Raw genomic sequence first — 21,737 nt, forward strand, 5'->3', positions numbered from 1 at the left:
ATAATGAGGAAAGGAATGAAAGAGCCTTTCAGACTTCGATTCAATGTTTTATTTCCATGATAGTTTCGTTAAAAAGTCGAAAAATCGTTACAGAAAGTCTATCTAAGTTTACCTCTCTATCGAATGAACACATTCTAAGTTTGATGCACGATATAAATAAAATCTTTGGAAAAATCGCAGACTTCACTCCTGCCATACAAACAATGCAATTAAACTAGACTCGATAAAATACCGACAATCGTCGCACGGATCGAACCAAGAAGGCAGAGATTCTCCGATCCGACGACGTGCGATCAATAATAATCGTATAAATATAACTTTATTCCATACTCTTGTGGGTATATAGGTACACACGCGTTTGTTTGTCAATTCCTTTGGCATCGCTCACAACTTTGGCGTATAAAAATAGCAAAATAGTTATCTAATGTTGGACGGAATAGTGGCCGCTTCCATTGAGCGTCGACGTTGTCGCGGCTGTCATGGAGGCTGACGTTGATGTCGGCGAGCCGCTGATGCTCTGAACTATCAAGTTCAGACGGTCCAGACAACTGCCCGAGTTCTGCTCGTTCGCTTGTTCCGCGCCGTGTTCGTAGCCTGCAACACGAGAGAATTTTTTCGATTATTTATCAGTCTTTAGCACTTTCATTCATAAGTCCACTTTTCGAACACTCTCCAAGAATAACTGAAAATTTACTATTCCCAACCGCACACACAGGCAAACCGAAATATTCGAGATATCCATCGAATATTTCACCTCGCCTCTCTCTCTCTCTCTCAATCTCTCGGGCGAGAATTCGCGCGAAACTCGAAACAACCAAGCATTTCCCGTCTCTGGGCGTTGAATCTGCCGCTTTATCCGTTCTGCGCTCATAGGTCTGCCTCTCGGCTGCACCGGCGACAGATCGACGTCGGCCGGGTATATTTCAACGCCAACGCTCAGCTTAGATCCGCGAGAGCGAATCTATGCCAAATTTCTCGGACGACGACGACGACTTGTCCGCCGCCTCGAAAAACTCGTTCGATATGAGAGCCGCGTGATTTACGCCCTCTCGCCAAGTTGGTTCATAATAAATCTCGGCTGTATACCAGGCCGCGGTTATTTTCGTGTGTGTAGACCGCCTAGAGCGAGATAGAGAGAAACGGAGACGCGGGTTGCAATCGCTCGACTTGGATTTTTACTGAAGCGAGCTCTTAATTTCCGCCGCGGCGAGAGGGTTCCTAATCAAGTTTTATACCCTCTGCCGCGCGACTAGCCTGTGATATCGCTGTGTCGAGGGGTATTATTGCGAGCTTATTTAAAAAGAGAAGAGACGTAGCTCGCGGAGCACTCAAAGCTTTTCTCGTATCTCCGGAAGACAAACAAAGCTCGCGGAAAAATAGAGAAGCTCGCGCGCGCAGCGATATGGGCGAAGGAGGGATTAAAGGAGACCCTCGAGATCGAGGTGGCCACACCGCGCGTCGCCGGCGGTAGGATCTAATCGGCCCGATAAATCGTCCGTCTTAGTCGTAACATCTCGTAAAGTTGAGGCGAGCGAAAATAACTGTTGGTCAACCCGCTTAGTTTCTCGCTCTCTGCGGAAGACGCGGGGGGAGAGCGAAGTGTGTACGGAGAATACGATGTATATTTATAAAATGGAAGTAAGCGCGCGCCTCTGTAGAGGCCCTTAAAGTATGTGGCGATGAGGAAGATAGAGGAGAGACGAGGCTCGAGACACACACGTCGATTTCACCGCGGCCGCCGGGCTTTTAGAGTGAGGGGCAAAAAAGCGCCGCGTCGGTTAATGCGCGTGGAAGTCGCTTTGCTGCGGTTCTCGGAAGCTTCTGTGTGCGATGTGCGATTGTGGTGTCGGGAGTTTTCGAAATTTGGCTTGATTTGAGGAGGAGATACAGCATTTCCTCGAGGGTTTACTTTTACTTTTATCATGATTTTTCTATTTTAATCCAAAAGCTCGATGCTCATCTTCCGAATCAAATTTTTCCCCAAGAACAAGCCTGACACAGGCCTCGAAGCGGCAAAACTAAGCTCTCGAAATACCCTGTCGCAGCCATAACTCACTCGAAGATGAAAAGCGTGAAAGCCAGCGATTTTAATATTTACAAGCCAAGCGAGCAACGCCTCATAATTCACCGGCAAATTAGACGCGAAGCACAGCAGTAGCAGCAGCAGTGTCCCGCAAATAGCGCATTTTGATAACCGCATAAACCTCTCCGCCGCGGCGCACCACGAAATTCACGCTCTATACATTGTCCTTAAACCGACGACTCCGCACGCGCGTCGTTAAACTCCACCCCCCAAGAAAGAGCAAAAAAAAAAAAGAACAGCCTACTATACGATGCAATTAAACGACAAAGGCCGCCTACTACCTAAGCTGTGTGATATTGCCTAGATTGAACGCGCCTCGTAAAACCGGAGCGAAATGCAACACGAGCGAGTCGTCGTCGCGCATTACAAATCGCGGTGTCCTTATGCGCGTTAGTCTCGCCTCTATAACACGCATAAACGTCTTGGGCCGCGCAAGCGAGCCTCTCTCGGCGTTCACGCTCCGATTCGCGCATACATCAGTTATGCGCATAGTTAGGAGCGAAGCTCGCATACGTATATGTGTATACAAAAATAAAGCCGGGTTTGCGAAAATACGCGGGAGATCCTTTTTTTCCCCCGCTTCGATTCGCCCCGACGGTTTTCAATTTATATTCGCCCGCGCGAGGATGCAGGGGTGGAAATGAAGTAATTCCGGGAGCCGCTTTTCTTGATAACGACGGTAAAAGCCGAAGTGCTGCGTAATTTTTTACGGCTCGCTCGAGAATACCAGCGGCGGTATAATATTTACTCGCTGCAGATGTGTATGTGTGTACCGTTTTCATTAGCCGAAAATGACGCGGCGCGCTCTTTTCGTGAATTTGTATTTTTCTCGCGCAGACGAGGAAGAGGAGAGTATTTTTTGATTAAAATTAACGCGCGAGCCCGAGCTGGCGTCAAATTAAAAGCTAACGAAATACACACCGCTGCGAAATTTATTCGCGAAGTATATTGTATTCTGATGCAAATTAAACAGCGTAAGGTACTCTCGACAATAGCCCAGCGAAAACAATTCATCATACGCCGCTGAGATCGCGAACGCCTGCGCGCGCACTCGTTTCTCTAATTCCATAAAGCTGTCAGGCAGTTTTCGAGTGTACTTCGGCGCGCTAGAAACGTCGGCCGGATTTTCGGGGGATACGGGAAAAAAATAAATCACTTCATCGCCGGCGCACCGACGACTAATTGGACGTTACGCTCCTCTGAATTCGCTCGGCTGATTCCCGCGGGTGTAATAATACCTGCTGTGATGTGACTGTGTCTGTGTGTGTGTGTGAGGAACGCATAGTACACGTTTTAAAAGGGAAGGAAAGTATAATCGACGGCGCCTCGAATGCGTTTCGCTTCGCTTGTATACTAAAATAAACAGTCGGAGAAAGGAGGAGCTAAGTGCTCGACTTGAATAAAATTCTATATATTCGAGATGCATAAATCATGGATGCGGAGCTGAAAGCGGGAGAATAAGTCGGGGAAGAAGGTGCTGGAGTGTATTTTTTGTTGGAGTGTCTTTGACGACGGTTTTTTTTTCAAGTCTGCGGTTGATGTTCGAGGTGATTTTTTAAAACTACTTCAGTTAATTAAAAAATATTAAAAAATGATTGCCGATGCACTGAGTCTGCCCAAAAGTTATTCTAATCAATTTTTTTATTTTTGCAGCTAAGCAGGTATTTACTAGGACTTAACACGATATAAAACTGATGACACGAAAATTTTGATTCTGTAAAAGTATTGTCATCTGTTCCACATTTCCTGCTTATAAAACAAAGTCTCAAAACAGAACCACACACACACACAGAGTCACAAAGTAGACGAGCCGAGCTTTTCTCATAAGAGAGAAAAAAAATGAAAGCAGCTTCCTCGACACAGCATCCTCTGCAAGTCTCATAATACACGCCCGCGAGCCAGATTGATTTTCTCCCGGAGCTCATCTCCGCCCGAGGCAACGGTGCAAGTCGGTAGAGAGTGTAACTAAGGAACCCACACACATACACGCGTGAAAAAAGAAAGCCCGCAGTATGTAAGCTCTCTCCGGCCAAAGAAGCTCGATGCGCTACTCGTGTAGCCTAAATTCCCGTATTTCCGGAGCATCGCATGAAATATGCACGTCTCGGTTAGACGAGTGCCTTTCAGCGAAACTCATCCCGTGTATAACAGGCTTGTGTGTGTGCACAGCCGATTTTTTCTTTACTTCCGAGCTAAAGGGGTGACCCGTTATCATCGTGGTATTAAAATTAGGTCCACGCCTGTGCGTCGCGAGATTTCCGAGCAAGCTTCACAGGGCGCGAAATTGATGGCTCGAAAAGTTTCTCGAATAATGTTGTATTCCAGTCGCTGAAGTTTATAGCTGCGTTTGGAGAGAGAAAGATAGCGTTTTCCAACTTTCGAGAGGACGCGGGAATGTACTTTGTATGAAAAATGTCGTCGTTTGTTTTTTCTTTTGTTCTCGTTCGGGCTAACTTTATGAAAATGCAAGCTTCGTCGTATTGAAACTGACAGTCCGGCGTTTACCCGATATATCGAAAAGCTCTGCGCATAACGCGGGCAAGTGAACGAAGTTGGCTCTTTTCGTGCGTATACACTAGCATTATATAAAGGATTATACTCGGGGGAAATTTAATATTTGTCCTTAGTCGACGCGCGCATCAGAGCTTTTGGAAAAATTTCAAGCATATCTCTGTCTTTACGCGCGCATCTGCGGTGTACATCGCAGCTGCGCGCATTCCTGCATATCTCATGCCGAGCTTAAAATATTTGCGGAGGCTGAATAAAAAGTCTCCGGTTCCAGCATTCATAGCAGTCCACGCGCATTTTTCGAGCATTGCGTGTGTACCGCTCGAAAACATTCCAGCTAGAAAAAATTGAATTTTCAAAACTTTGCGAGCGGAAAACATCCGTCAAAAGCTGCGGTACGTAACAAGCTCTGGTGTATCAAAGGTAGTAAGGTGAAACTAAAAAAAAAAAAATTGTTCAAAGAAGCATCACGCACAAAGCTTCTTTTTCTCCATCCAGCCGGTCGTCTATCCTCGAGTCCGAGCCACACCACACGTAGTGTATAGCTGCGCGGCGCAGTAGTAAGAAGTCGAGATTTACGAGGCGCCTAAGCGTCCGCGACACCTTTTGTTTAGAGGCGCCGATGCGTTTCCTCTCTCTTGCTCGTGTGCGGACGTCCCCCTGGGGACCAAAGCCGATGATTATTTTTCTGCCGCAGCCCTGAGAAATGGATCTGGCCGGGACGCGACGTTTATCAGCGCTGGTGTCGCGTTCACCGATAAAAAGGGGAGATCGATTATTGGCTCCACGTAGATATACCCTGGAATTAAAGACGGTTCCCGCGAGGAATTATTGCGGCGAGCAGTCTCGTGAAATATGGTAGGGGAAAAGCGGGTCGAAAAACGCGTATACGTAAATTCCCATCAGAGCGCGATTACCAGGACGAAAAGAGGTCGGCGCGGAAAACGCGCATCAGTCACAATCTGCACAAAATAATTAACGTCCTCGCTCGCACAAAAGCTCAAAGGAGGCGCCATCGGTGAGAGATAGCGGTCAGTTGGAAAACAACGAAGAAGTATACGTCTTTGCTCCTATCTGGTTTTCCGTTTTGGTGAAGCTATATAACGGCGCGAGCGCCAAAGCGTGCCATAGGCAGTTCCCTCGGAGCTCCCGTCACGGGACATTAGCATGACGCATTGCGCGCGAGAAGCTTGCGGCTCTGTAGGAGGGAACGCGTGAATCGAAGCGCGCAGATAGGAGAGAGAGAAAGTCGCCAAAATATACACGCGCGAGAGCGGCGGCGATATAAATCCAACGAGGCGGCGATTAAGGTTAATTAAAGGAGATTCGCTGCGCTCTTCTTCGAAGCCGAGAGACGGCTGGATTCGAGGGAAGGATTTTTTTTAATTAGCCGGCTTTTGAAGCTTCAACAGATATTTGGAATTAGAGGTAAGGTTTTAATTACTGCCGATTTGTTTTTTAATCCCCCGCGTCGTCGGATCATTCGTAAGCTCTTTACGTCACGGGATAATTCGCTTATACTCCCCGTAATTACCGTCTTACAGGTGCTTCGTCAGCGGGGAGAGGAAGCTTTTTACGCCGTCGTGAGTATGGATAAGCTGTAACAGAATCGCAGGCTCGAGAACCCGCGAATAACTCTCTCTCTCTCTCTCTCTCTCTCTCTCTATCTCTCTCTATCTCTCTCTCTCTCTCTCTCTCTCTCTCTCTCTCTCTCTCTCTCTCTCTCTCTCGCTCTATATACATCTATGGTACATCTATGATGTAAGGAGAAATGAGCGCATCTCCCCGTACAGGCGGGAGCTGCAGTGGCTAACCAGTGCCGGACGCAGGAAGTACTTCACAGCTTGTTTCTTACGTAAAATGTTTAACTCGGTCGTACCATCATACGTACTGGCCTTTTTTGACTTCCGCGTCACACTCCGGCCTGAGGGGGGCGAGGTGACACCTCTGGAAATTCCTGCTTTCGCGACGGAGACGCTGAGGAACTCCTTCATACCTATGGAATAACCTGCCATCACACATCTGAAACACTTCATCCACCGTCACTTTCAAAAAACTTGCTAGGGATCACTTTTTTCAACTCGAAAACACATAAATCGTACACAGTCCACGCACACACACACACACACACACACCTACTTTTTCGCTCATTCCACTTTCACTATCGCCTCACTCTCTCACTACACTTACTTTAAACATGCCTCAATCTATTATCTATTGTATTGTTTTTTTTCTTCTTTTCTCACCTGTAACTCTGTAAACTTATAATCGTACAATATAATGTACGCAAAATAAAACTAATCTAATCTAATCTCTCTCTCTCTCTCTCTCTCTCTCTCGCGAGATTAATCAAAAACATCTTCGGGAGAAAAATGAGCCCTGGTAGCATCTGCGATTAATCTCTTTTCGCGATAAAACTCGCGAAAGCGAGAGAGGAAAGCTCGCGTAATTACGCAAACGGATTAATTATTTCGAGGCTGAGTGGGAATTCGTGAGGGGCAGGGAAAGGCCCCATTGAAATGCGCATCGCGAATCATCCGCGATGCAATTAAGCCCTCGCCGCAGGTATGCGAGTCTGCGGCGAAGACTAGGACGGGGAGGAGAGAGAGAGAGAGAGAGAGAGAGAGAGAGAGAGAGAGAGAGAGAGAGAAGATGGTCGAGACAAGTGCCTGTACTGGCGTGTAATGGCGCGGACGCAAGTACTCCTTTGCGGGTAAGAAGCCAAGGGGGTGTAATTGTGCCCCTTTTTTGCTTCCTTAGTACTTTCACGAGCTCTATTCCGTTTAAAAATTCATTTACACGATTTCTTTTACCAAAATCCATCAGAACCGCGAAAGCCGAGTAAAGAAGGCTGTACCATTCCAGCCACATGCCATCCAGGACACGCACGTACAAGGTCTCTCTCTCTCTATCTCTCTCTCTCTCTCTCTCTCTCTCTCTCTCTCTCTCTCCCTCTGTCTCTAGGCCACAGGCACCAGAGGGACGAGCGCGCGCGAACATATTCCCTCTTCTCTCTTCTCTCCCGCATATATAGCCTGTCCGCATCACACGTGCACTGCGGAATTACCCGTCGCACTCGCAAGCGTACGTGAGCCGCTCGCAAAATCGTGTGTGCCCTGCTATCTATATACATACATACACGTGTAGAGCGCGCGCGCGGACGAGAGATCGGCAAAAGGAGAAGAGCCGAGTATGGCGCACAAAGCCCTCGCTGTCTCTGAATTATGCTCCACGCTTGCCAATAGCCAGGTATTCATTAACGCTAATTAATACCAGCGCCGCTATACACGTACAGCGCCGTTGTATTAATAGCTAGTGGATGCACGCGCCGCGAGCACGAGAAATATGGAGCATTTGTTATTTTCTTCTAGTGTGTGTGTAGGATATGACGCCGCTGTTGCTACTCTGCGCGGGATAAACAAAACGAGAGAGCGTGAACAAGCCAGTGCAGCGGTCTGATGTGATTTATTAATAGTAGTCTGCTGCGTGTGTAGCGCGGCTATCGGCGCTCGTGCAAGAGAGAGAGAGAGAGAGAGAGAGAGAGAGAGAGAGAGAGAAAGAGAGAGAGATGGGGATTAGGAGATTCGCGGAAGCGGCTGTGTCCGTGTACCGCTGTCGACGAGGAATTAGGGATTGGCTGTGAATGGGGTGCCGCGCGCGCGTTGTCGCTCCCCGATGTTTCAGAGATGACTGCTGCTCCCGTGCATGCTGCTCCGAGGCGAGTGGATTATCGATCATTCGGAACTTTCCTATTTCGAGTCTGTGCGTGTGTTTAAAAAATTATAGAGCAGAAATCGTCGAGTTGAAACGTCAAATGAAGCTTGTGAAGGTAGGCGTGTTCTATTTCGTCCAAGAGAATAGCATGAGCGGCCCAAACAGCAGATCCAACAAAGCTGCCTTGGCATAAGAGGTACACCGCTTCATATATAGATTCTCCGCGCAGATTGTGATGAGGGAAACACAAAAGTGCCTCCGCGCCACCTATCCTCGCTAGCCGGCAACTAGACAGCCGAGAAACTTAAGCGATGGGGGAAGGAGCATTGGACTAGTCCGATCCAAAACTGCTGTGCTTTATACGGCTGATTTCGCGTGCTCGCACACTATTATACTGGCTGATCCTTTTTCTCCGGATATGAAGTCTGGAGAGAAAGGAGAGCTATACCACCGTACACCATACCGTACAGGGTTCGATTGATCGCCCGAAGCTGCCGCACAGCCTCCTTAAACACGGCGCACGAGACTCCGCGTGTATCACAATGGGCAGCTAATTAGCAGATAATAATTTAGCGCGCTCCATGAAGCTGCCGACGTGTCTTAATTAAGATTCCCGATGACTCGAGGAATTTCTCCTTCTGATTTATATATTTTTCCGTTACAATGCCCGCGTAACCCTGTGACGCTGTTATTAAGTAGCGACTTTATTCGTTTCCCTCGTTCTAGCTCAACCGCGACAATAGGCTTGCTTATACACGAGAGCTCGATTGTCTAGCCGGAGAACACGTTTTATGCAAAATTAAACGCTAGCCGGCCCGGAATCCGCAGGAATTTATTTCAGTGTAACCTAGTTTCGTTTCGTTAAATGAACAGGCGAGCGCGTGGGTGTATAGCGTTACCGAGAATAATGAGGAACAATGTAATCAATTAGCGGGAGGATATACAATCCGCGATGCATTGCTCCAATTATTGTTAAAATGCACGATGCACAGTAACGCTATTCGGCCATCGGAACAATTATTAATCATTCGAGTCGCGAGCTTCATTAAGATGGAAGCTCTCTCCGAAAAAGCTCTGCCTTCCCGAGCTTTTTCACACTAATCCTCTCCATCCCCCCGTGTATAGAGTTAACTAACGGCAATACGCGCGCCACGAGGGAACAATGGGACGTTCGTTCGTCTTTTGAAAAGCTCTCACGCGCGAGCGCGAAACACACCGTGCGGTGGGGTAAGCAACTTTACAAAAGCTCCCGCGCGCCGATCTATTCTGCAGTTTCGTTCGATCTATCGCTGCGCACTTTGAGCACGGCGGCTGCGGAGGCAGGCACTTTTGAAATACAATCCCCGCTACACAGCCATTGTCGGCACGAGAGACAAAAGCTTGCGGGCTGGGGCGGATATTTTGCGTAGTTTTTACGAGTTTGTTTGCTAACAACGGGTATATTATCGATTATTGATTTGACTTGAGTTGAACACGGAGAGAGATATGCTAGACGCGGTGGGTGTGTACCTATTGAATTACTCGGCGCTAATAATTCACGTATAATACACACACACACACACACACACACAGAGACGCAGGACTGAACTTGGGACTCGGATAGTTTACAGTCTCGGTTTTGTCGCCGCTGGAGTCGGCCTAATACCGAACTAACTTCTGCTCTCCGCAGCCGAGAGTTGATAAGTAGTTACTCCTTCTTCCGCTTTGTCCCCGAACCAATTGAAAATAAAGTTTGCTGCTTCTGCGGCCTTTGTCGCCAGACGCTATAACAATAATCTTGGGAGACAAATGTCAAACTTCCTTCGAAACTATAGTATAACGACCTTAACAAGAACGTTCCGAAAATATGGCAACATCTCGGGGAGTCGTAAAACAATCTCGATCAAAGCGCGGCAATTATACGACCAGGTCAAACCTCTGTATCCAGCAAAAAAGTCTAAAAAAAACCTCAAACAACAAGCGAGGCTCGTAATTTCCAGGCCCGCATCGTTGTCCCAGCGGAGCTGCACACATCGCGTAAAGGGGCAATCAGAACCAAAGCGGAGAAAAAGCCTCTCACACACGCGCACATCAGAGCGAGAGGGCGGAAAAATAAAAGAAACAACAGCAGCCAAGCATTCCTCAGCATTTTTCTGCGCATAACTCATGCATAATTCATCGGAAAACGCGGGTGATAGGAATCGCGTCCCTCCGGAAAATTTTCCTCTCCCGGCACAAAGAAAGCGGCGCCTGGCGCAGCATCTCCCGATCGATTCTCGCGAATGACCCCGCCCGAACAAAACCGGAGCGCGAAGCTGCGCGGGAGGGAGGGGGAGGGAAAATGAATCCGAGCGCGCGCGCCCTGCATGTCGACGAGATATTGCGCGAGTGAGAGAGAAAGAAAGACTGGCTGCGTTTCTCTCTACATCGCCGTGTTAACGAGACAAAAGAGTCAGGACGGACTGCAAACATTCGGACGAGAAGTTCGAGCTTCGCGACGGAGGATATAATGCCGGACAGCCGATACCGAATTAATCAGAGGAATAACGAGAGCCGGCGGGGGTGTCGGGTGTAAAAATTGAAAACAATACACTGGAAAATATGCTTCCGAGAGCCGCCCCTAAAAACTGCGAGAGTCCATTCATCACTCGGCCGTCCTTCGTAAATGCCATTTTTCACGCTCTCGCTTCGTGACGAACCGAGAGCGTATAATCCTACTACGCGAAGCGCTTCCGAATGAAAATCGCTGGCTCTCCTTCGGAAGCGAATGATTTCCTTGTACACATGTGTGTGCTCGAGCCAATTTGAATCGCTGAATCCGTATGTGACATGTACACCGGATTCTATTAGGAGCGTGATAAATATAGCTTGTATTCTCAGGGGCTGTTTATTAAGCGATAATAAAGTCGCTCTGTCAATTTTGTTTTTCCGATGCAAGAGACTATAGAGAACGTCCTTTCGTATACGTATGAAGAGGAGAGAGAAGTTTTTAATTTTATTAAGTCGCGGAAAGCCGAAGAAAGTTTTGTATTTTCGCGGAATCGCAAGTGGATTCGTTTTGGACGCTGGCCGGACTTTTTATCTGGGTCAGCTCGGTTTCCCTTTTTTCTCCCGCTCGCCGGCTCTCTTCGGGTGGTTTTGATTATTTTCGGGGCCAGGCCTGTTTTTCTTTTATCAAACTTGCTAAAAATCGACCGACTTTGCAGTCTAATAGGATCGCCGTGAGGGATTATACCGATAATTGGCGCCGCTAACTTTTTAAGAATTACCGCGCTTTTGTAACTTTTGAGAAAATTTCGTTTGACGTAGAAAAAAATGCAAAGTTTTCGCAAAGAATCTTATTTCGTTGAAGTAGGTCTTTTAAAAGATTTTTTAAAAGATTAAAAACTCAATTTAAAAAGCGCCTGAAATTCGTTGATAATCTCCCGTCGTCGGACAAAAGGCGCATTTAAATCAACTCGACTTCTCTCTCTCTCTCTCTCTCTCTCTCTCTCTCTCTCTCTCTCTCTCTCTCTCTTTCAGCGACCAAATAATTTCAAGCAAACCAGAAAATCGAAATCTCTCGGTAAAGTACATCCTCGCGCCGGATCGTCGGTCTCAAAGGGCTTTCTCGCGTATAAATTTTATCAGAGCCCGAATTTCCCGGCCTCGTGTATCCGACTCAATCACTTTAGCCTATCATCTCCTGTGAGCTGGCGAAGCCCGATAACGTTCTATATTTCCTTCGTCGGTCCGCTAGTCTCCAGTGTCTAGGAGGAAAAAAAAAGAAGTCCCCTGACAAATTCGGACTAAGCGCGAGTGTATTCTAGACAGTAGAGAGTGGAGGAAAAAGGCCTCGATAGTGTCGAAAACAGAATTTTGTTTTTACCGCATTATTCTGTGTGAAGAGCGAAAAGGGATGGAAAGTACTCTAAAAAAACAAAATACAGCTCAAAAGAAAAATATCCTCATCCCTTATCGAGGCGAATTCCAGCTCACGCAACAATGCAGCCGGCAACAGCTCGGAGATGATCCGCACGCGCAGTTATATAGGTATACGTGTATACCGCTCCTCTTTCACTTTCTGTGTGGGCTATGTATAGAAATAGCCGCATCCGAGAGCGAGCGTCCCGCGGCGGCGCTTGTAGCATAAAGTACACAGACCCGCGAGTCGGCCTGTCAGTCAGTCTTGACAAAGCTCATTAATACCGATCTTCTTAATGTCCCGCGTTCTCCGGGCACATTTCTCCACTTCAGGATCGCGCACGGCTCTACCGAGAAGTCGCGCTCGCGGGGATTACGGAACGCGTATACGGGAGGCCTCGAATTCGCGGAGTAGCTTCGCGATAATCTATGGCCGCGAGTTTCGTTACACCTTATTGCAGACTCTGTGTATCCGGAGTCTATTTCCGAGCAGAGCAAGCGACAGACGCTTATCCGAGATGTCGATTCGAGGTATTATACACACACAACGCGGCTATTTTCGGGAACGACGATTAATGGACGAGGAAAAGCTGATAATGGATAACTAGCGTAATCCATCAAAATCCATCGGCAGAGATTAAAAAGTATCGAGGAGTAGTATCATCTTCCGAAAGCTCATTTTTCACGCGGCCATAAAACCCTCCCCCCTAACTATTTAGACACAAGAATCATTCCGCGGTGCCGTCGCGCCGAAAAAAAATTGAACACGGCGCTCTTTTCACTCGGCTATACAGTGTCGCTAGAGGCATTTTTTCTCCCTCCAAGCGGGGCTGACGTTTACAAGGATTTATAACCGAGCTCGTTAATCGGCGTCGCCGGGGCTGCTGAGCGCGCGAGGTCGTTTAGTCCCGGAGGTGGCGAAAGCTCGTGTACTTGTACCGCCGAGACCGAGAGGGAAAAAAGGAGCGCGAGGTACGAGGGATTAGGACGCGAGGCTGCGTTCGATAATTATTGAGGCTTGTGTGTACGATGTGTTTTTATTTTTGGAAAATTTTCTGCTAACGACATGGTCCGGAGCAACCTGGTTTTACATTTTACGTGTACAATGCAATTACGTATAACAATAGGGGGCTATGTAACGTAGAAATTTCCGGGAACATAAACGATCGTTCGGATTTCAATCGGGCCGAAAGAAACGGTTAGCCGCCGCAGTATTTTTTTCAATTATTCGCTGAGCTTTTGGCAAGCCCAGCCGGAATTTCGACCCATATTCCACGCGGGTCAGAGCGCATAACGTATACTCTCGAATTGAAATGTAACAAACAGTCGTATTTGCATAGAAATCGGCGGAGGGAGGGATCTCGTGGCCCGGAACTCTTGGATCATTAATTTTGCCTTCCGATGCTCGGCGTTAAACTTCAAATTAAATGCTCGCGACGTTGAAACCTTCCTTTCACCGATTCGGCGCTGCTTTTGAAAAATAAAAATCTCGCAGCACCGTTTTATTGAATTTTCCTCAAGGCGCTGCAGATACTAGGGGCTATACGCAGGCGGACGAGCGAGAAATTTTAATATCCCGGTATAAAATCGTAGAACGCGAAACTCGGAGCGAATAAAGCAAAACCGACTACAGCAGGCGACTGTCCATTTGGACGGAATAGGGCAATTGGGCCGTGGCCAGGGAGAAAAGGTCTGAACGGCGTCGTCGCGGCGCTACGCTATCCGGGACTGATAACAATGACGCGACTTCGAGGGAAATGGAAAGAGAGAGCTTTAATGAAACTCGCGGCGTGGAATTTCATACTTTATCCTTTTCTCGAGGAGAGGAAAATTCTTAATTCTTTCAGGGAGAATAGAAAAAAAAATTTCTCTCTTCCCTCTCGTTATGCATCAAAGGCGCTTCTCTTTCTTCGGAAAAGTTGCGGCTTGATTGTTATTCTTCGGCGTAATAATTAAACTTATAATCGAGAGCGCTTTTTCATCGTCCGATATGGAAGTTTGTGAATTTTTCCGAGAATCTCGGCATAGCTGGAGCTGCTAGACGGGATACACATCTTGAATGAAAATTTCAACGCTTAAAAGCCAGGTTTCCTCGCAGCCATCGCAAAAGGATATAACCCGCGTATAATGACCCTCGAGTGATCTCCGCGACGAAAGTTCGCACACATTGGGGACGTATAAAAAGCCATTGTTATTCCGGCGTCGTCGCGGGAAAATAAAAGAGAGACCGGCTACTTTTCCTCGGCGAGATTAACGAGGTATGCATAGCCGTCCGTCGGGAGATAAAAGCGTAAAATTGGAATTCCGTATACTCACCGCCGATAGGTTGAAACCTGGCCAAAGGGTCGGAGAATTGCCGGAGCCTGTCCGTCACGTACTGCGGCGAGTCGGTGTTCTGGAAAAAAGGAAAAACAGATCGTTTAAGCCGCGACACGTTTATCGGGCGTTTTCGGTAACAATGTAGAGGAGACTGCTCGATTTTTCGGTAATTAGAGGGGGAAAAATGGGCTGCAAAAAAAGCGCAGCGGGTAATCTTCGGTTTGATTTATAAAAGTTTATTGCGGCGCGCAATAAAATAACGTGGTATTGTCGGAGCGACGACCGCCATCAGAGACCTATAAAAATGTATTGGTTATATACGCGCTTTGTTTTATAGCTCGAACGTTGTTGCGTTTTTTTTTTCAATCTGAAAAGCGCTGTCAGAGGATACATCGTTCGTTCGCGAGAAAGATTTTAAAAAATTTGCGTGTTAAATCACTGCAACTGATTAGTTCATCAAGTAATCGATAATGTACCTAAAAATCGCATTCTTACTCCTCTTTTTTCCAAGAACGGCTCCTCATCGATGCAAAAGTTGTTGCCAACTGAATACAAGTTCTCTCTCCGTACCATTCCAAAAGAATCCGCGCTATCCCTCTCTGTCTCAGTATTATAAAATTTTATCACGATCGAGAAGCGAGTCATACGCGCTTCGGCAATAAAACGCTTTATTCTCCCGGCTCTCACCGAAACGCGGGCCTCATACACATCAAAACATGCTTCTTTTACGAGAATCCTTTAAGGTCGGCCGTTAAATGGAAATTGTGATTTAGTACCTCTCCGCGCGCGTAAAGCCGAGGCGCGAAGGGCCTAGAGAAGACCTTAGGTGCGCAGGCACCCATTATACGTGTAAAAAGGGAGTAAGGTCGAAATAATTATTACGATTCTCTGGTCGCGTTGTAAACGCGCGAGCTCGTTCCACTTCGAATCGGCGCGTTTTACGTTCTGTTCGCGCAGCGATAAAACGGCTCTCTCTATAGGTCGCGCTGCACATGTGCGCGCTCTAAAAATAATTGCGAGAAAAACTCGCCGCCGTGACGATTTCCAGCGCACGTGTCCGATTTAGCGCGGTGTCTGTATCGATTTCCAGGATGACACGCACGCACACAGGCGCTTGGGACAAACTTCGCGGTCGAAGGTCAAGAATCCGGGTCACTGGCTCCGACGAGTCATCAAAGCGAGCGATGCATCATCGGCTTAGTCCGAGAGCGCGCCGGTATGTATATGTATCTCGTTAGGGTGTTATATAAATCGTTGCTGGTTCTACTGCTACTGCGCGTATACGTACGCGCGAGTCTGGGTTATTTAGGTGTGTACAGAGGTGAAATTTACAGTTTCGATGGGCGAGTATTGCACACGGCTGGAGATCGCGCGTATGTTTGTCCGGCGGTGTTTGCGTTCGCTCGAGCGTTAACTCGCTGATGAGATTTAAAATTTGGCGATGAGAACGGATCGTGAAATCGATGAAATTATCGCAGTGGCGCGGTAATTTTTAAAATTCAAATTTCGTAGTAAGATTTTAAAATATACCGCGTTAGAATATGAAAAAAATTAATCTCAAAGTCAAGCGCCTCGTCCCAACTTCAGAGCCGCATAAAAAATGCAACGAATCCTCTCTCCACCCCCAGAAGAAGTCATCTAGACAGGCACGAGCCGACATCGGAATACCAATTCCTCATCTCCCTCTACACGTATACTCGGACGTCGGCAATCTTCCGATCTTGTCAATCATGCATAAATGCATAAAATAATGGAACGCGCCGCGGATAGATATCGCATTAAGCCAGCTGTCGCATGTAAATCCGATAAAGATGCTTATGCGCTGGCAGCATAAAGCCATCCTATCGTGTGCAAGCAATACAGCAGAATATACAGCAGTAGTTCGTATATTCAGTCGAAGCTCTACTCTCGCTGTCCTATTTTATTCCGCGTTGACGTTTAATTTTGCTCGAAGAGAGAGAAAGATCGAGCTTTGGTGTATAAAACCGCTGGAACATCTGCTGGATATTTCGTAAGCTGCTTTCGCGTTTTATTGCGCGCGAAAAGTTTCGAGTGCAGACTTCTCCGCTAAATCATGACGACTGCGCGATGTATATAACTTCGCTCTATTATACCGATGGCTAAACGCGATGCGTTTCGCGATATATCGGCTGCATACTAATTGCGGATACAAACCTCGCCGTGTTTGCAAAGTAACTTGGTCCCCCGATCTATAACCCAATACGCGCGATAAGCGCGCGCTAAATCAGCCCGGAAATTCGGGAAACTCTCGCGGCTGCATCATCAGCGCACGGGCAAAACGCGAAATATCAACGAAAGAGAGACTATGTTCTATTCTCGGCGCGAAAATTCTCGCGTGCTATATGATAATAATAATAGCACACAGTAGGTAGTCTTCCGCGGAATTGTCACGATGCAATTGCCAGACGCGTGTTTGCAGTCTGACGTGTGTTGGCGCGAGCTCGCGCTTTATTGCATTTGCATATTGTCGACGACATGGGGGAGAGAGGCTTGTTATGTATCCGCTACTGCGCTGTTATACTTTCGCCGAGCTGCACACGTCCGCGGATTATCCCCGCGTGTTGTAGGATATATCGATGCAGTAGCGTGTCGAATCATCATTAGCGGCGACATTATCGTTGCGATGCTACGTGATTTTCAAAAAGCGATGCGATTGTACCTCCAACGATCGTATGTACATACGGAGAGCAATTTGTTGAATTTTTCTCGACAATGCGTATTATCCTCTGTTCTCTACCGAAGAAAGAATATTCGAGTATAACAATCCCTCGCGACTCCGTGTATTGTTCGGCTCGAATCCTGCCCCCTGCAGTCCGATAAACAAATATAATACACGGATTTGCATAGTCTCTCGACATTGTCCGCAGCCTGCGCGCACGTGTTTTCGATTCAGCCTATCGGCGTTTAATGTCTTGCTCGTCCTCGCGTTATAAACAGAGGATTAGTCGCGGCTAAGAGGCTCGGTTAATTTGAGAGGGATTAAATTAGCGCCGCCGCGGGATTATTGCCGCAGCCCCCCGCGCGCGGCATAACGAGCTTTTGATTATATGGCGGGGATTATTTCGAGGCCGGAGCTTTTTCCTCTCGTGAATTGATTCGCGGTCTTTGTTCTCCGAAACGACGGCTGAATATAGTTCAATCTGAAATTCAATTCGAGCTAAATGCTTATTCTTTTTTCATTGTAAAAAGAGCTTATACAGTACGGCGCCGCGTCACAAAAGATATTTCAGCGCTGCACTTAGCTCGCGACCTTGCGTCGTCAGATACATCCCTTGATAAAAAGGCTAACGCGCGAGCAGTGAAAAGAAGCTACTCTGTTCAGCGGCGCGCGGCTACTGCAAAAAGACCACGTGTCGAGCACGTGCAGCGCATCACTTTCATCGAGAGGGTGTGTGTAGCCACTGCGCGAAAAAAGAAGAAGAAATAAGACAAAGAAGAAGAAGAAGAAGCAGCGAAAGAGACGTCGCTCGCGGAGGAGGAGGATATTACCGCCGGACGTTAAGTGGAATATAAACTAGACTGCTCGAGCGCGGGGCCGTTTGACTGCAAATGCGAATCCGACGTTTACGGCCGCGCGAAATAATTTACACCAGTAGCGCGCGAGCTGTACGGGCATTAGCATTTTTCGCCGATTTGCAGGAAGACAGTCTACCGTATAAAGCGAGCGGTATAGCCGGAACAAATTGATTCGCGGAAAACGTGAGCGAGCAATTTTTAACGAGCTGGAACTTTTTTCGCGGAGCGACGTATTTCCCGATTAACGCGCCGCGGCCTCCACCATTTCATTAGCCGGGGCCAATGAATAATTTCCAATCAGCGCGACCGAGCGGAAGAATTCCGTCCTTACTGGGAAAAAAGAGGCCCGCTCAATCGACGTTTTCCAGGTAACATCATTGATTGCGCGCTTCCCGAACCGGTACACAGAGACACACGTACATCTAATCGGATGTACAGCTGCAGGCGGCGAAAGAAACTGGGTCACTGCCGAGATAAAGCGGATGAGTAAAAAGCGACGCCTCTCTGTGTCGATTGAATAATTAAAAAACTTCCTTCGCGCGCCGCAGGCGAATAGCCCTATCGCTATTTTCCATCGCGTATGCGCACTATCCCGATATTACGTGCGGAAAATTCCGGGAACATTAAGAGGATTATATCCGTTATTAGACGACGTCGATGGATCCGCTCCGTGTGTACTTTGCAGAAGGGGCATACGGAGTAAAAGTGAAATATTGGGTAAATGGAGAGCGATATAAATTCGCCGATGTGTATATTGTACAATATAATAACAATGATTGACTCTCACCATGCTCTCGACGGATGTGCGTTTCTGCGAGCCGTTGACTCGGTTGCCCTGTAGCAGCGCCTCGAGGCTCTCGATGTAGTCGATCGCGTTGCGCAGGATCTCGACTTTCGGCAGACGCTGGTTCGGGTTATCGCTCGTCCGCCTCTTCAGTATCTCGAACGCCTCGTTCACCTTCAACATTATACATCGATATAGCCGCACACGTTTCACTGAGTTTACTTCAAACTGTATAGTTTGGCCAAGGGTTGTATATACTTATATTGCTTATTCAGCGCTAAATGTACGTACACGCGTGCGGGCTAATTATTTTCGGCTATCCGTGAAAAGCCGAGTCGTTAAGCGATACGTGCGAGGGGGATAATTCTGGAATCATAACGACGACGGCCGCTGCCTTCGTGATGCCCTCGTCTAATAAGATTCGAGAGCGACGCTGTATATCCTCTAATCTACGGCTTTGCCAACTCGGATGGCTCGAGCAGATGCCGCCTCGATTGCGCTACTGCGCTAGCTCTCTACTGTGTGTTTGATATTTAGAGCTCGATTCCGAGTTTAATTCGCGGCGGATGCGCGCGACGAACTACCCTCGAAGTCTGCCTATGAATTACAGCGCTCCCAGGAAGGAAAGGTATATATATATACCTTTCGTAATCTCCGTCTCTCCCTCAGAGTCGCGGCCTTCCTCCTGTCGACGGTGACGGTCTTTTTCTTGCAAGCTTTGCAGGCCCAGAGAAGACAGGTCCTCTGGCCGTGGTGTCCCTGGACGGCCGTTCCCGAGTGCTGCGGGTGGGGCACGTGGTGCTCGTCTCCGTGCTTGGCCGAGGGAGGGATGTGGCTGCCGACGAGGCTACTGGCGCAGGGCGACTCGAGACCGCTGCTCGTGGCTGAAGCGTCAGCCGAGAGGATGGACGACTCGTCGTCTTCGTCGTCGTCATCGTCCTCCTGATCCGAGTCGGTCAGATAACGCGACTGCGATCTGTGTTATAAACAGACAAATATTATGAAAAAAACTTTTGTGCAAAGGTGCGCCCAGTTTCAACATCGGATTTGCTGCGCGTCAGGATTTCCGTAGAGATCTGCTCGCGCTCTGGTTATACGAATTCCCGAGGGCCGCAGAGCCCGCGGATTACACAACGGCGCGTTTGAGGGATTAGCTCTCGCCGGGATTTTGAGCGATTCCTCGGAGATTACGGCTTTCCGCATTATATATCTCCCGACAATACTACTTTGAAAATTAATCGATCGAGATCACTGCACTTTTTCAGCTCCTATATCAGGCGCTCGAAAAAACCTGTCAGCCCGGCGCGCGAACTTTCTTATCGGCTGTAGAGAGGGAGAGCTGGAAAGTTGGGTATACGTATATAGGGCGTAGGACACTAACCCGAGCTGATCGGCCCGATAATGCGCTGCCGACTCGACGCTGCTCCTGCCGGAGGCCATAGCCAGTCCGGCGGACTCTTCGCTGCACGAGGAGGTGACTTTGCTAGGCGACTCTGACAGTCTGGCTAGGTACTCGGTCTCCATCATTTCGACGTTGCTCGGGATGACGTCCTGCTGCTGCTGATGCTCTTGGCTGTGATAGCGACGTTGACGCATTCGCTGCTGGGGAATTTGAAATTTTTTCGTCAAGTATTCACGAGACACGTAGATATCGAGTGAATTAGAGAGACGGTTGGTGAGTTTGCAGTCGGCTCTTAGGCGATCGGACTATTTTCGGGCTATCCAGACGTGATCAATATTTCAATGCTTCTGTCTCATATCGCGCGGATTTATACTGCATTCACCGCAGTGAATGTCTTGATGCTATTTTAAATTAATCGAGTCGCGCTTTATGCACATTCGGACTGATCGTTATTTATAAAAAAAAACCATTCTTTGAATATTGTTTGTAAAAATATGCAACTCACCGCGTGCTGATGCTGATGATGCCTGAACCTCGAGGCCCGCCTCTGATCGTCCTGCTGATGCACAGCTTCCTGATGGTGCTGCTGCTGCTGATGCTGGAAGTGATGGTGGTGGTTCGTCGGATAGGCAGAACGAGCCAAAGACTCGTACTGCAGGTAGCTACCAACCTCCGACATCAGAGTCATCATTTCCGCCTTGACGCGGAACTCGCGGCTCTATACCGATCTCCACACCGATTTCGTTCGCAACACACTCGCTCGGTGTAAAAGGCACTGGTGATTAAAAAACAAAAAATGAAAAATTCACTGGATTCACTAGAAGGCACTGGTCTATCACTACCGATCACAGCAAACCGCAAACCGTACGAGCTCCGTGTCGGAGGTCAGAGTGCCGAGTGAGGACACGTCTCGGTCTCTCGTGCGTGCGTGCCTCTCTCTCTCCCGAGGTTATTTCCTTTTTTCGGTGTCGTCGTCGTCTCCTTTTTTTCGGAGCAGAGAGCGAGAAGCTACTCTCTGTACCACCAGCGGCGGCTGTCGAGTGGTGGGGATGGAGTAGCGTGTAGCAGTCTCGTGGTTCTCCGTCGTGACAGTGACAGAAATACTGATTCGCGCTCTCGTGCTCCCCTACTCCTCCTTCGTCTGCTGCTCATCCACGCCTCGGTTGCCTCTCTCTCTCTCTCTCTCTCTCTCTCTCTCTTTCTCGCTCGTTCTCTATTTCGCGGCTATATTTCTTGATGTTTCACCCCGAGATTAATCGCGAGCCTCGGATTAATTTTGGTTTTGCATTATGCAATCGGCGGCCGCCGATTCTTTTTTAGAAGCCCGCGTGTCCAGGGCTTCGTCAGAGAGTACGTATGCGTATCCGCTATTAATATGCGCGGGAATTTTAATTGATTTCGCACGCGGCTCGGGATTTATGCCCGGAGACTAGAATAATACGCCGCATTTTAATGACTATTCTCCCATTCCCAAGTCCCATTCTTCGCGGAGAGGGTAAAAATAGCGG

At 48.0% G+C, this 21,737-nt stretch overlaps 1 protein-coding gene across 7 annotated transcripts; it reads right to left on the minus strand.

Annotated features, from left to right (window-relative positions):
* Positions 1-34: 34 nt before the first annotated feature.
* LOC100123796 (G-box-binding factor) lies at positions 35-21,532 on the minus strand. 7 transcript variants are annotated; one of them, XM_032595762.1, is made up of 7 exons: positions 21,098-21,532; positions 20,735-21,004; positions 20,209-20,426; positions 19,470-19,803; positions 18,831-19,001; positions 14,504-14,582; positions 35-594 (listed from the first exon to the last, which is right to left on the minus strand). In XM_032595762.1, the coding sequence occupies exons 2-7, from the start codon at positions 20,918-20,920 to the stop codon at positions 422-424; spliced, it is 1,161 nt and encodes a 386-aa protein (XP_032451653.1). In that variant the 5' UTR covers positions 20,921-21,004; positions 21,098-21,532; the 3' UTR covers positions 35-421. The 7 variants fall into 7 exon arrangements, with proteins under 7 accessions (XP_032451653.1, XP_032451652.1, XP_001607515.2 ...); XM_032595761.1 differs by having other exon boundaries at positions 21,072-21,532; XM_001607465.6 differs by having other exon boundaries at positions 20,209-20,429; positions 21,072-21,528.
* Positions 21,533-21,737: the final 205 nt, after the last annotated feature.

This window comes from Nasonia vitripennis, chromosome 1 (assembly GCF_009193385.2).
Source record: "Nasonia vitripennis strain AsymCx chromosome 1, Nvit_psr_1.1, whole genome shotgun sequence".
NCBI lineage: Eukaryota > Metazoa > Arthropoda > Insecta > Hymenoptera > Pteromalidae > Nasonia > Nasonia vitripennis.

Excerpts from the sequence above, each read along its gene's own strand:
- LOC100123796 (XM_001607465.6), bottom strand. The coding sequence starts at position 20,920 with ATGATGACTCTGATGTCGGAGGTTGGTAGCTACCTGCAGTACGAGTCT. Across the intron at positions 20,430-20,734 it reads ATCATCAGCATCAGCACGCG|CAGCGAATGCGTCAACGTCG; the intron begins GTGAGTTGCATA and ends CAAATTCCCCAG. Across the intron at positions 19,002-19,469 it reads AGAGACGGAGATTACGAAAG|GTGAACGAGGCGTTCGAGAT; the intron begins GTATATATATAT and ends ATAATGTTGAAG.